This window comes from Haliotis cracherodii, unplaced genomic scaffold (genome assembly GCF_022045235.1).
Source record: "Haliotis cracherodii isolate W230 unplaced genomic scaffold, xgHalCrac1.p SCAF_13, whole genome shotgun sequence".
NCBI classification, from domain to species: Eukaryota; Metazoa; Mollusca; class Gastropoda; order Lepetellida; family Haliotidae; genus Haliotis; species Haliotis cracherodii.
This window is the reverse complement of record NW_027266268.1, coordinates 11,130,564-11,145,437: the sequence shown is the minus strand read 5'-3', so window position 1 is coordinate 11,145,437 and position 14,874 is coordinate 11,130,564. Positions and strand designations below refer to the sequence as shown.

The 14,874-nt window shown below is 42.6% G+C and overlaps 1 protein-coding gene across 1 annotated transcript; it reads left to right on the top strand.

Moving 5' to 3' along the window:
• The first annotated feature begins 7,014 nt into the window (after positions 1–7,014).
• On the top strand, positions 7,015–13,431 carry LOC139458891 (fatty acid-binding protein Fh15-like). The gene is made up of 4 exons (XM_071240327.1): positions 7,015–7,114; positions 9,831–10,009; positions 11,463–11,576; positions 13,324–13,431. Exons 1-4 carry the CDS (start codon positions 7,039–7,041, stop codon positions 13,372–13,374), a joined length of 420 nt encoding a protein of 139 aa, XP_071096428.1. The 5' UTR covers positions 7,015–7,038; the 3' UTR covers positions 13,375–13,431.
• Positions 13,432–14,874: the final 1,443 nt, after the last annotated feature.

The following is a 14,874-nucleotide window of genomic DNA, read 5'->3' as shown; positions in this document are numbered from 1 at the left end:
CATTACTGTCACAAAGGCGAGAAATTCTGTGCTACGTTTGAGATTAGCCCGAAAGAGGAGTTGACGTCATTTTCGAAACGAAGCTACGGTGGCGAATGAGTCAATAGTATTTATAATAAAAGAATGGGACATAAACTGCCGGTCAAAAGAAAGTGTACACTTGAAAACATTAGAAACGTTATCAAAACTTTACTAAGTTGAAAACAGTGGTCATTTTGGCTGGGGTATGTGGCCCAATTAACCTATTGTAGTTGTGGCCGATTTGAAGTATGGCCGTTTTGACAAAAAAAAACGTTTATTCGACATCCGTTGGTTACGGAATATCCCGACAGATAAGGAATGTTCTTCATGATACTTTCCTGTTTCCCGTGATACATTGACTTTTAATGTGAATGTTCCTAAATACCAGCGAAATGTACGTGTTTCATCCGTTTACCTGGCGGCTCGGCATCTGAGTGGGGTACCCATGTTAACACTGCGGCATGGTGTCTGGGAAGACAAGACAAAACACAGTAAGACAGGCATATGTATGGACTAGTAGAAGCCACGCACACACGTAGCAAGCTACACGAGTGAAATAATTTTCAACGTGACATTAAACACCATCTCACCGATGGCCACCTCACCCATACATTTAGCACTGAAAAATACACTTGATACAGAATATGATGTTTGGAGGTATGTACTGGGTGAACTCCATTATGACATTGGCCCTTCAGAGTATGTTGGTGAGTGAGTGAGTATGGTTTTACGCCGCTTTTAGCAATATTCCAACAATATCACGGCGTGGGACACCAGAAATGGGCTTCACACAATGTACCCATGTCGGGAATCGAACCCAGATATTCGGCGTGACGAGTGAACGCTTTAACCACTGGGCTACCCGACCGCCCCGAGTATGTTGGTACGGGCAGTGTTACTGTCATCTCAAGGCAGGGGGTACCCATATTCCCAAGGCAACCGCGTCTCTACATGCCTGTGTCAAAGTCTAATTTTTATGTGGAAACTAGGCTTTGATATAGGCTAGTTGACACGCTTGCCCCGGGAAGATGGAGAGTACCAGGAATGGGCTTTCACTAACATGGGGAATCACACCCTGAATTTGGAGTGCCGAGCGAATGCTTTACAATCACGGGGCTAGTGATCCACACAACACGGGTATATTATTGTGTATAAACAAACATGTTTACCACAGAAAATTGTTTCCCACAACATCATATTCGGAGGATATACATGGGAGGGGCTGCACTAGTTAACTCAACAATATTCCAGCTATATGACGGCGGTCTGCAAATAGTCGAATCTGGGGGGCGGTCGGGTAGCCTAGTGGTTAAAGTGTTCGCTCGTCACGCCGAAGACCCGGGTTCGATTCCCGACATGGGTACAATGTGTGAAGCACATTTCTGGTGTCCCCCGCCGTGGTATTGCTGGAATACTGCTACAAGCGGCGTAAAACAATACCGACTCACTCACTCACTGGTCGAATCTGGACCAGACAGCATCGACCTACGTAATTGGGATACGATGACATGCATCAACCAAGGCATAGAGCCTGACCACCACCCGATCCCGTTTGTCGCCTCTTACGACAAGCATGGTTTGTCGAAGACCAATTCTAACCCATGTCTCCATGGGTAGATAGATATTATAGTGGAATGTCTGTCCCTGGCTCAATTGACTTCACAGATTTTCAAGAATACTTAAAATATCCTTACTGACTTCGAAACGTTTTCTATTGAGCTGAAATATTTCTTCACTTTCGGTTTTTAAAAGTTTTAAAATGGTATTGGGTCAAGTGTCCGTGTAATGAATATTCAGAAGCATCTTTTAAAATATAGAGACTACAGACAAAGAGATCCACTCTCACCTTATATAAACTGCCGGGCAAAAGAAAAATATACATTTAATAATTGGACTTTACACACCAAAAATACAATCGATTTCAAAATGTTACTAGGTTGAAACACAGCGCCGAAACATTGAAAACTTGAAGTCAAAAGATATTATACTTAAAAAAAATTGTGCGAACAAGATCGATTCTGAACGATTTTCAATTTACCCTTGTACATGTAGTTTTGTCATTTTCCACACCATATATGGGTGTAATGTTGAGATGCGATACAACGTGCACAGGGTACATGTCAGTTATCAAATATCCTTGTCAACTGTCATTTCCACTCGTATCTCAATATAGTCAATAGCTGTTGATGTACGCGTCACTTCTTTTTTTTGGCATACTCTTCAACCGACCGAGACAGGCCTTTAGAAACGTACCCAGGCGGCGTTTGAGACCGCCTATTCAACATTCTGGGATTCACGGGGGCTTAAATTGTCGGCTCGATGAAGAAAGACACACATTGTTGATATCGAATGTTTTGATAAGGTATGACAGTAAATGTATATGTACTCAACCGCTGCGTTGAAGATGTGTTTGCTGTGAGAGCACATTGTATATTTACATAATGACTAACGATAACGACAGAGACGGTGCATGAGTGAGAAAATGTCCTCGTGATTGAGCAAAGCTTCCTTGAGATAGTCAGGGCACGGGATCAAGAAATAGAACATCGCCTTGTAGATTCTATTTACCGTGATGAGTAAGTTAAAAGTGCGATTTTTCTCATGAGAAATTAAATTTCAATTTATTTACAATTTACAAACGTTCCACGGATACATTTTTACGAAACTTCGTTAGTTGAGAATTCACATCTATCCGGCGATTTTTGAAATGTAGGAGAAAAATCCATATTTTGTACACTCCCGATATTTGGCGGATAACTCGAAACAATGACAAGTAACCTCTAACTATGCCGACCGTTAAATTGCAATCTGTATATCATGCTTATCATTGGTTTACTTACAATCAGGAGGCAAGGGCGGTATATTGCGCTCCTTAGGTATGCTAGGATCTGCTGCTCGGGGGATCGAATCCGTTTTTCTCTCAAATTATGATCTTTGATCTGTCAGCACCATGCCTGTGTTTTGGGGTTTCACAAGCAGTGGTAAATATCCCCGGCTTGCGTCTCCCGAGTTACATCACGGCGTGTCGGCTTAATTTGGGGAGAAAAACCCGCAGTAACCAAGGCATAACACCTACTTTAATGAAACCAGCTATAGCGATGAGATGCTGCTGACAAACCATACATGTTTATATTTGTTTCGAATTATGAGTGAGAGAGTTGGGTTTAACGCCGCTTTTAACAGTATTCCAGTTATATCGCGGCGTGTCAGCTCAATGTGGGAGGAAGGCCCGAAGTGATGCAGGTCTGAGACTTTTCCACTTCGTTTAAACCCACGAGCACGGGTATGGTGCTGACAAACCTAGAAACATAATCGGGGTGAACCGGGATTCGAAGCCACAATCATAGGTTTCTGGCGTGCCCAATGGACGCAACTCTGCACAGCGAATCGCGGCGCCTCAGACGAGCTTTGAATTGAAAGGTTAAAATGTTGGGTAAGATATTTCGAAAGAACGGAGGTGGAGCTTTCCTTTACTTATGGGATATTGGTATTACATACTATTTTAGGTCTCAGCGAACAATTTAACCACTGTGGACACCCCAACCCATATTATTCAAAATGACGATACCACAGATTTAAATGAGTGATTTCGCATTGCTTTTGGCAATCTTACCACTATCTCGAGGGACGCCATGAATTAGGACCACATATTTTGCCCATGTGTGTAAAAAATCGAGTCCGGATCAGACAATCCAGTGATTAACATCATGAGCATCAATCTATGCAATTGGGATACGATGACATGCATGTATCAACCTAGTCATGAGCTTGACCACCCGATCAGGTTAGTTGCCTCTTACGACAAGCATGGGTTGGTGAAAACCCGATCTTTACGAGGGAGTTTCGCTTGTTGTTTGACGTCGCACTCGGTAACGTACCGGCAATATGAGTTTGTGGGTAGGTTGTATGCCTCATTTAGCAAAACTCCAGCAACGTCACAGCAGGAGACAAAAAAGGGTGGGCTTCGCCAATCGTATCCATGGGATCGTACCTGGGTATACAGCTTGAAGAGCGACTGCCTTAACCACTAGGCTAACCGTCTTCCCGAGGCAAGGGAGTTAACCTATCCAGTTTCCACCCTTGCCGAATTAACCTGGAATTTATGTGTCGGTCTTAGTGCCACCAGGGCTATTACGAGTTATGTCCCTTCTCTGTTCAGCCTATTGTCCAATCAGATTCCATCTTTCATGTGACTGTCATTTGCTCCAAACAAAATGGCGGCGCCCAGTCAAGACGATCTTATCGTTAATCAAGACTTATACTGTAATAAAACGGGTCTTACCTCGCGAAGTGCATCAAATAACGTGAGGACCTTGTTAAAAAAACATGAAAACATTTTGGAAATATCTCGACGCACATTTGACGGTACACATGCTCTGCAAATCCTCCAATCGACCGGAATCTGCACGGTTGTTTATGATTTGAATGTCGATTTTGTTACGCAATTTTGATCGGACTACACATGGACTCGTTAGTCCAGCAAAAACATTTAACTCCATAATTCCAGCCTAGTTCGGCAAAGGTGGAACCTGGACTTTTATAGACAGTTAAATCCCCTTCCTCGGGAAGATATAGGCTACCCCGCTGCCCTATATTAGACATGGACCTTATAGATGGATAATACGTTTGGATGATGAGGTTTTGTACCCTCGTCAGCAATACTTCCGCAGCCTGGACCAAATAGACTTGGCCACCGTCAATCTATGCTTGTCGAAAGAGGCGGCCCTGAACAGGTTAGGGTATTACAGTAACTTAGTTGGATCCGTATCGTCGTACCCCGACGACGAGCGACGTTGGACTCGGTCTTATTCCACGTTCTTCAGTATCTTGGGATGCCAGTCCCATTTTGATACGCTGGTTGTCTTCCAGATGCCAATGAGCAGTACGCTGGATGCCAAAACACGTTCATTTAGAAGGCAGATGCCAATATTTTCAATTTGTTGAGTGACAAATTAATCAAATATTTAACCCTAATCTTATGAACACTCATATGAAAATCCCAGTTTAATTTACTTGTAACAGCTGTGTCGCTGAGTTTTTAAATTGGACGCCAAGACAAATTAAGACTTAGTGGTGTGCTGGATGCCAAAAGGGCGGTATTGGCACCCTCCTATTTTGACATGCGTCTCAGCACAGACACAATGAAACACACACGAAGGCCTGTGCACCATGCGCCCTCTACTGGCGTCTGACCAACCTGGAGACAGAGCCGACACGATCAGACTTTGGACCAAGCTCCGCTCAATTGCTTGACAGGGCTACATTGCTGTGCAGAGCTTTCACATCATATATATTCAAGCACGTTCTAGCTTTGCCGCATTTGGGAATGAAGAGGTACGCGCACCGCCTTTCTAAAAACAAAAACCCATATAACTAAATATCTGGTGATGTGTTTTCAACAAATATAACAGTTAATTGACTATTTGTTTTTATAACAAACGCAAATTGCTCACGAGCTTTTTCCATTCATTTCTTTTCTATTTTAAGTGCACACGCAAGCTCGGACACACACACAGGCGCACGCACGGAGACACGCAGCCACAAATACGCATGCACCACAGGAAGTTGTTATTGGCCAGTAAATAAAAATATATACCCCCTGCATATAATTCTCTACTTATATATACGGAGTATATATCTTTATTTACTGACCAATACCAATAACGAATACCTGTGGCACGAACGTTAACATTAAACACATTATCCAACGACTATGGCGTAACATGTATAAGCACCTTATGTCCCGTCTGGGAGACCGCCTTTTCTCTGTTAAGAGCCCGAGCTCTAAGGTGTGGGGAAATGGGGTTGACGACCCGTGAAGATCCGGGGTAGAAAAGATCTTTAGCAAACCCATTCTTGCCGTAAAAAGCGACTATGCTTGTCGTGAGAGGCGACTAACGGGATCGGCTCACTGCCTTGGTTGATGCATGTCATCGTATTCCAAGTGCGTTGATCGATGCTCATGATTTCAATCACTGGATTATCTGGTCCAGACTCAATTATTTACTGACCGCCATCATGGAGTATTGCTGAGTGCGACGTTAAACAACAACCCAACAAACAAATAACGTCGCGTGCGCTACGTGACACCAAACACCTAATCAGATGTAATGTAGGAAATATATGGTATCACTCTCCTACCCAGAGTTCCATGCGGCCGGCAGCCAGCTAGTACCTCTGCCACAGGCCAGCGCCATGTGACGATTCGTCACATCTTTCACAGTCCATTCAAGATATTGCATATGCTTTTCATCCGTTTCATGTTTGATAAGTCTACACATTTTCATAAACAAATGTCAAAGAATGGTTAACTTTCATTGAGAAAGAATGCAAATACGTAAAAATCTACTTGTTTTTGCGTAGTTATCCTAGGTTTACATTGGTTGTACGGCTCCACGTGCTGTCATCGAAGCCAAACGGAGAGCTAGCGACACGGTCACTTTGGTGCATAAATATATATTGTCATGCAACTCACTGTCGCAGTTGTAGCATTATCTTTATAGTTATGCAAAACAACATGTAAAGCGCCCCCAAATACTTGCATTAGTCCGTTCTATACTGATTTCTGAAAAAGCGCGTTTGTTTACAAACAAGAGAAAAGTCCGGTCACGTGATATGCAAATTAGCCTGTGGCAGTGGTGTTATGCTGAGTCGCCACTGCGACGGAGTGTGACATGGTATACCCTGGTAGCGTTATCCTAGACATCTGCGTTGCAGACTATGACTAATACGGAGGTCAAGGTCATGAGATCAAGGTATATCAACCCCCAGGGCACACGAGCAACACGTGACCTTAGTTGTACCGCTTGACGATTATGGCTGCTACGGGTTGCCATAAAAGAAATGCGGCGTGAACATAGCAACTGTGTGTTGAATTATTCACTGTGGGGCGTTATATGTATAGCAACTGTGTGTTGAATTACTCAGACACTACGGGACATTATATGTAAGAGGCAATACCTGTCTTTATTCCAAAGCCGTTCAGAACATAGGTGATAATCAGTTTCGGGAATCGAAATGGAGAAGTTTAATGGAAAATGGGAGTTGGTGCCAGAATTGTATGAAAACCTTGAAGCATTTTCAGAGAAAATGGGTAAGGATAAAATATTTTACGATTATCTTTATAATAATATTAATTAAATCCAGTGGACTTTATAAGCTGCATTTTATAAGATTATTAGCAATAACTAAAATAAATCTTATAATAACTTACTTATGTTCAATTTATCTATCGACTCGTGAAGATCCGGGTTGGAACAGGTCTTCAGCAACCCATCCTTGACATAAAACGCGGCTATACTTGTCTTAAGAGGCGACTAACGGGGTCGGGTGGCCAGGCTCGCTGACTTGGGTGATGCATGTCATCGTATCTCAATTGCGTGGATCGATACTCATGATATTAATCACTGGATTGTCTGGTCCAGATTCGATTATTTACAGGCCGGCGTCACACAGCTGGAATTTTGCTGAGTGCGGCGTTAAACGACAAACAAAGACAACCAAATAAACACTTGATCAATCATTTCCAAACAAATAAATATTTTCTGATTCCCCAAACACAATCTGTGGAAAGCGTAGTCTTCACTCCTTGCATTATTGCTAATGGACCCAGTTGTCTAGGGCGCCGGGATTCGCGTGCAGAGTTGTCTCCCTTAGGCGTGCTCGAACCCTACGATCGTGGAATAAAATCCCGGTTAGCCCTGATTATGGTTCTAGGTTTGTCAGCACCATATTCGCATTCGGGGTTTCATCGCTATTTTGCCTATAACGCCCAATAGAATCAGTTACGTCGGATAATCCGTTCTTTTCTGCCGTTGGCGTTTTATGTTTTTTGAAGTGGTAAGAAGAACCCACACCTTATCCTTTTCCCCGCTTGTCTACTCCGTTGTCGGTCACTGAATGAGCGAGAGAACCATGTTCCGCATATTCAATACCTCGAGGGCCTGTATTTAACATAGGAACACAAGCCAGCTTGAATTCAACACAAACCAACCCTAACAATGAACCACAATCACTTCAATCATATACCACTCTCTCCTGCCTTGAATCGTCACTGCACCTGCGCCACGTGACAAATATGTATCATGAAGTTGCCATCAATATTAAACAAAACATGATGTTAACAACAGAAAAGAAACACTTTCGCCAAGGGCCCAAATACAATGGTCTCGTGTAGACTTATAGCCCAAAATGTTCCCACAGCCGACCACACCCACATCACGAAAAAGTTCATCCTTGTAATAATATGGACATTGTGTTTATCATTTCGATATGGAAGTCTTCATATTGTATAATATATCTATAAATGGGAGTCAATACCAGCAGATATTTTGCAACCATTGCATATATTGTTTTGCTGGAAAAAAACCATCTCACAATCTTTGTCGGTCACCTTAACCTCCTAATATTGACTGCACTGAGAGACCGGGTCGATAACGCTGACAAATTGAATCAAGAAGTAGGACGTACATGCTCTGTTAAATATTGCTGTTTCGCAATGCTTGCACCATTCGTGACCAACTCGTGTTATTCCGGGACAAGCCGCTTCTTGCAGGCTACGGAAAGGGGCGAGTGGTGACGAATGTGCTTGAACAGACAAACTGGGTCCCGGTAACACGTGCGTGTTGTCTCACTTCAAAACTGATTCTCAATCAGACAGGTTCTCTGGGTAAGTTCCACTTGCGCAGCCGGGGCTACCCAGGGAACCGGGCCGATTCGCATTCTCATGACACACAGTACACAACAATAAATATTTATCAGATTTTTATCCAAGTTGGTTAAATATATGAAACAGGAGTCATTTTATTTTTGTCGTGTAAACAACCTTTTCAAGGTGTCTGTGTACATTAACTGGTTACCACCCAGAGTGCCCAACATTGACAAAGCAACAAGGAGTAGACCGTAGAACAATAGTGGTTTGTGTGCAGGGGTGTTTCAGGTGACGGTGCTTACCCTGAACGCATGTGCTACTTACTTACTTACGTGTTTCACTTACTTACTAACTTACTTACGGTTTTAACGTGCGCTTTCCGACATATGCGTATTTCGCCACTCATGTTAATCTCTCTCTTAAGCCCATTTCTGGTGTCCCCCGCCGTGATATTGCTGGAATATTGCTAAAAGCGGCGTAAAACCATACTCACTCACTAATCTCTCTCTTGTATGCAATTGTTGTTACTGGGCGGTCGTCACGCCGAAGACCTGGGTTCTATTCCCGACATGGGTACAATGTGTGATTAGTTAACATGCTTACAGTATGCTTAAGTATGTTATATAACATACATACATGTTTTACTCTAAAGCATATTTATTCAACCATCTTGCAAGTTATTTAACAATTTAAATGCACTCTCTCTGCGGTTTCAAAATGGGTGGGTCAAATTGGAAATGGTGCCTGACAATATGGAACATTTTTCTAAAATTGGTAAGGGTCTTTGAATGAGTCTATCAAGCTAACTAATCTGTAAAATGTATTACATGCTAGGCTGGGCAGTGAATCATGTGACTTTTCGAGGTAAGAGTGAGTGAGTATGGTTTTACGCGCTTTTAGCAATGTTCCAGCACGGCGGGGAAAACAAGTAATGTGCTTCAGGCATTGTACCCATGTAGAGAATCGAACCCGGGCCTTCGACGTGACGAATGAGCGCTTTTACCAATATGCTATCCCCACCTCCCCTTCATAGGGGTAAGAACATGCCCCTAGTAACTGATGCGGGTCCAGAGATCCGATGAAGATGGATGAGGCTTATTTTGTTTGATGTAGCATCGACCTCTTTAAAAGTTAAAAGAAAAAATGTTTTTTCTTTCAGGAGTGACAAAAGAAGAAGTAGAAATGCTAAGGAATGCTATCATGATTACAACCATAAAGATAGAGGGAAATAAGCAGCACATGACCCTTGAATACAAGGGTCAACCAATGAAACAAGAGCTCTACTTTACCGAAGGAGAACCTTTGGAGTATAAAGGAATCGAAGGCTCAAAGATGACAGTGAGATGTCTTATAGTACATTATATAAACGGGTGATCCCGAATGCGGTACTGGACTTTATTGTATGCTTCAGTGTGAAAGACTGAGTTTTCTGAAGTTGTGAAAAGTGATATTTTCATAACACTTGCTGTAAACATAAGACGGAACTATTGTCATACACGAAAAATCTCCCCTCAAATTATCTCCCTTTATCGTAAGTGGCGGGTCCGAACCCAAGCTGTTGACTTCCTTTTTAAGTTAGTTGACACATTGACAAGGCAAAATAATGACAGATGGTAATTTTTGGAGTTAATATCGCTTCATGCCGTTTGTCATTCTCTTGAAAATCTTTCGTTATAGACTGTAAATATCTCATTTAACTCGTCAATCGAGACGATTTTGTTACTTGACCAACGTGTATTCTTTCGCTTCCAACAGCTTTCTCTTGGTTTCCAAGAATATTTTTTGCTCAAGTTGATTTTGTATATAATCATATCTATATGTATGATATATATTTTTGTTACTTTTGTCTATACATGATGTTTAAGATCTAGCAAACAAGAAACTACCTTTTAGTCTCAAATACAAGCGGTGATGAACAAGGTAGGGAGAATTAACGTTACATGGTTTTACATTTAAATGAAACAATTTAATTTTCCGGTAGACAACAACACAAAAAGTAGATAATAAATAGGATATCCGATGTGTCTCGTGAAATATCATGTTTCTTTCTTCTCTTGGTGGGGAAAAAGGAGGTACTTTGGTGAAAATACACCCAATGTCAATGTCTGTTTCCCGTTTCCGATATACAGTGAATTCTCGTTAAGTAGGAACCATACAATTGTTTGTTTGTTTATTTGTTGTTTAACGCCGAACGCAATATTCTAGCTATATGACGGCGGTCTGTAAATAATGGAGTCTGGACCTGACAATCCAGTGATTGACATCATGAGCATCGATCCATGCAGTTGGGATACGATGACATGCATCAACAAAGACACATCACTGTGCCGTCATCTATTTTTCTGGTAAAAGGGCAGTCAGCCATGGTTAATGGGATCAGGGTATTGTCAACGGCACGGGCGTAGTTATAATGCCAATCACTATCACTGGATTGTCTAGTCCAGGCTCGATTATTAGCGAGTGAGTGAGTTGGGTTTAACGCCGCTTTTAACATTATCCCAGTTATATCACGGCGTCTCAGCTTAATGTGGGTAGGAAAGCCCGAAGTGATGCAGGTCTCAGACGTTTACCACTTCGGTGAAACCCACGAGCAAGGGTATGGTGCTGACAAACCTAGAAACATAATCGGGGCGATTCGGGATTCGAACCCGCAATCATAGGTTTCTATACATAGGTTTCATGGGATACAACTCTACACAGCGAATCGCGGCGCCTTAGACTACTTGACACCAACAAACAAACAAACAATGACAAACATGTGACAGGTTTCCTTACATTACTCTGTTTGTAGTCGGATTACAAGTGGAACGGTGACAGAATTGCCGAGAAGCACAAAGCCGAGAAGGAGGGGACCACAAAAGAATGGAATGTGGAACGATATATAGAGGGGGAAATGCTGGTCGCGGTGAGTAGTATGGACTATACAGATATATAGAAGGGGACATGGTTGCCACTGTGAGTAGTGGGGACTATCCAGATATATAGAGGGGGACATGGTTGTCACTGTGACTAGTGGGGACTATCCAGATATACAGAGGGGGACATGATGGTCGCGGTGAATAGTGGGGACTATCCAGATATACAGAGGGGGACATGATGGTCGCGGTGAATAGTGGGGACTATCCAGAATTATAGAGGGCCACATGATTGTCGCGGTGAGTAGTGGGGACTATCCAGATATATAGAGGGGGACATGGTTGTCACTGTGACTAGTGGGGACTATCCAGATATACAGAGGGGGACATGATGGTCGCGGTGAATAGTGGGGACTATCCAGATATATAGAGGGGGACATGATGGTCGCGGTGAATAGTGGGGACTATCCAGAATTATAGAGGGCCACATGATTGTCGCGGTGAGTAGTGGGGACTATCCAGATATATAGAGGGGGACATGGTTGTCACTGTGACTAGTGGGGACTATCCAGATATACAGAGGGGGACATGATGGTCGCGGTGAATAGTGGGGACTATCCAGATATATAGAGGGGGACATGATGGTCGCGGTGAATAGTGGGGACTATCCAGAATTATAGAGGGCCACATGATTGTCGCGGTGAGTAGTGGGGACTATTCAGATATATAGAGGGGGACATGATGGTCGCGGTGAGTAGTGAGACTATCCAGATATAGAGGGGACATTGATGTCCCTGTGAGTAGTGGGATTATCCAGATATAGAGGGGGGGGGGGGGGCATGGTTCTCACTGTTAGTAGTGAAACTATCCAGATATAGAGAGGGCATGTTGTCACTGTTAGTAGTGAGACTATCCAGATATAGAGGGGAGCATGTTTTCACTGTGAGTAGTGAGACTATCCAGATATAGAGGGGGGCATGTTGTCACTGTGAGTAGTGAGACTATCCAGATATAGAGGGGGGCATGTTGTCACTGTGAGTAGTGAGACTATCCAGATATAGAGAGGGCATGTTGTCACTGTGAGTAGTGAGACTATCCAGATATAGAGGGGGCATGTTGTCACTGTGAGTAGTGAGACTATCCAGATATAGAGGGGGGCATGTTGTCACTGTGAGTAGTGAGACTATCCAGATATAGAGAGGGCATGTTGTCACTGTGAGTAGTGAGACTATCCAGATATAGAGGGGGCATGTTGTCACTGTGAGTAGTGAGACTATCCAGATATAGAGGGGGGCATGTTGTCACTGTGAGTAGTGAGACTATCCAGATATAGGGGGGGGGGGCATGTTGTCACTGTGAGTAGTGAGACTATCCAGATATAGAGAGGGCATGTTGTCACTGTGAGTAGTGAGACTATCCAGATATAGAGAGGGCATATTGTCACTGTGAGTAGTGAGACTATCCAGATATAGAGGGGGGCATGTTGTCACTGTGAGTAGTGAGACTATCCAGATATAGAGAGGGCATGTTGTCACTGTGAGTAGTGAGACTATCCAGATATAGAGAGGGCATGTTGTCACTGTGAGTAGTGACACTATCCAGATATAGAGAGGGCATGTTTTCACTGTGAGTAGTGAGACTATACAGAAAAAGAGGCGGACATTGTCGTCACTGTGAGTAGTGAGACTATCCAGATGTAGAGAGGTTGTCATGGTGACTCATGTCACCAGTTACCAGTAGCGTATCAATGAGCAATCTGGCCACCACCGGTAATACAGACATCCATGTTTCTTACAGAAATCGACGAAGGATGATGTCTCCATGATCTATAAGATGAAGAAGATATAGACCAGGAACCGTTCTACTCGAAGATGAAAGATGAAAGAGTTGTGTATCCCCGTGTTGCCACATAGGACCTCCCCCGCCTCATGCTTCATGCTACAGTGGACCTAGGTCCCGTTCCACAAAGCGATCATAGCGCTACGATTGTCATAAGTCCATTTCAAAGTATGGGAGTTATGATCGTCTTAGCGCTAAGATCGCTTTGTGGACCGGGCCCTGTGCTGAAAGTTATACGTGTGTGCCACTAATGCAGTATAAAAAACACACGTCCCTGTAATCCTTTATTTCGCGATTATTCTCAGACATTCAACGTGTCGACAATGATTACTGATGAAGAATATACATTTTGCGAGAATATGTCTGATCGATTGATGCATTGACAGCTTTGGAATGTTAAACATACCTGCCAAGGTTCAAACGCTGTTTTGACATTTCCGTTTTTCACATCCGTAATTTCTTGAGTGTTATATCAAAGGGAGACTACTCTCTGGCAAATTTGATTTATGTCCCCCAAACACTACCGTGTGTGCCTGCTAGTTCGTTACCGGTATTGCAGAGATAATGTCTCTCTTTGAACCACATATTAATTGCAAATTCTAGCACGATGAAGACAATGGGCACAATAAGAGAATTTGATTTTTCTGCTCTGCTTCTCCTGTCTCAGCGTGTTCAACCACGGATATACGGGACATGCAACAGAACGAGACACACACGAGATTTGCATCAATTTGTTTATCATTTATAACGTTCACTATTGTGACATTTTGATTTGTGTGAGTGCATAGTTTTTACAAGGGTGAAATAAAGACGTCTTAAACAAGATTCCAGTTGTTTCTCTTTAATATGTGTGAAACAATTGTTTGCACGTTTCATTTTAGAGTTTCTGTGAGAGGTAGCGAAAAAAACTATTGTGACTATCCACTATTGTCTACATCCACCATTGTCTACATCCACAATTGTGTACATCCACCATTGTGTACATCAACTATTGTCTACATCCACTATTGTCTACATCCTCTATTGTCTACATCCACTATTGTCTACATCCACTATTGTGTACATCCACCATTGTGTACATCCACTATTGTCTACATCCACCATTGTGTACATCAACTATTGTCTACATCCACCATTGTCTACATCAACTATTGTCTACATCTACTGTTGTCTACATCCACTATTGTCTACATCTACTGTTGTCTACATCCACTATTATCTACATCCACTATTGTCTACATCCACTATTGTTTACATCCACTATTGTGTACATCCACTATTGTCTACATCCACTATCATCTACATCCACTATTATCTACATCCATCATTGTGTACATCCACTATTGTCTACATAAACTATTGTCTATATCCACTATTGTATACATCCACTATACCAATTGCTAGTTATTACCTCCCCTTTCTCCAATGTGTCAATTAAAGCATTACATTCAGAATGGGTTGTTAGTTACAGTTGCGAGTTAAAGTATAATAGTTGCCTGAAAGAGAAAT

Coding starts and splice junctions, on each gene's coding strand:
- LOC139458891 (XM_071240327.1), top strand. CDS start 7,039: ATGGAGAAGTTTAATGGAAAATGGGAGTTGGTGCCAGAATTGTATGAA. Junction 7,115..9,830: donor AGCATTTTCAGAGAAAATGG/GTAAGGATAAAA, acceptor TTTTTCTTTCAG/GAGTGACAAAAGAAGAAGTA. Junction 11,577..13,323: donor AGGGGGAAATGCTGGTCGCG/GTGAGTAGTATG, acceptor TGTTTCTTACAG/AAATCGACGAAGGATGATGT.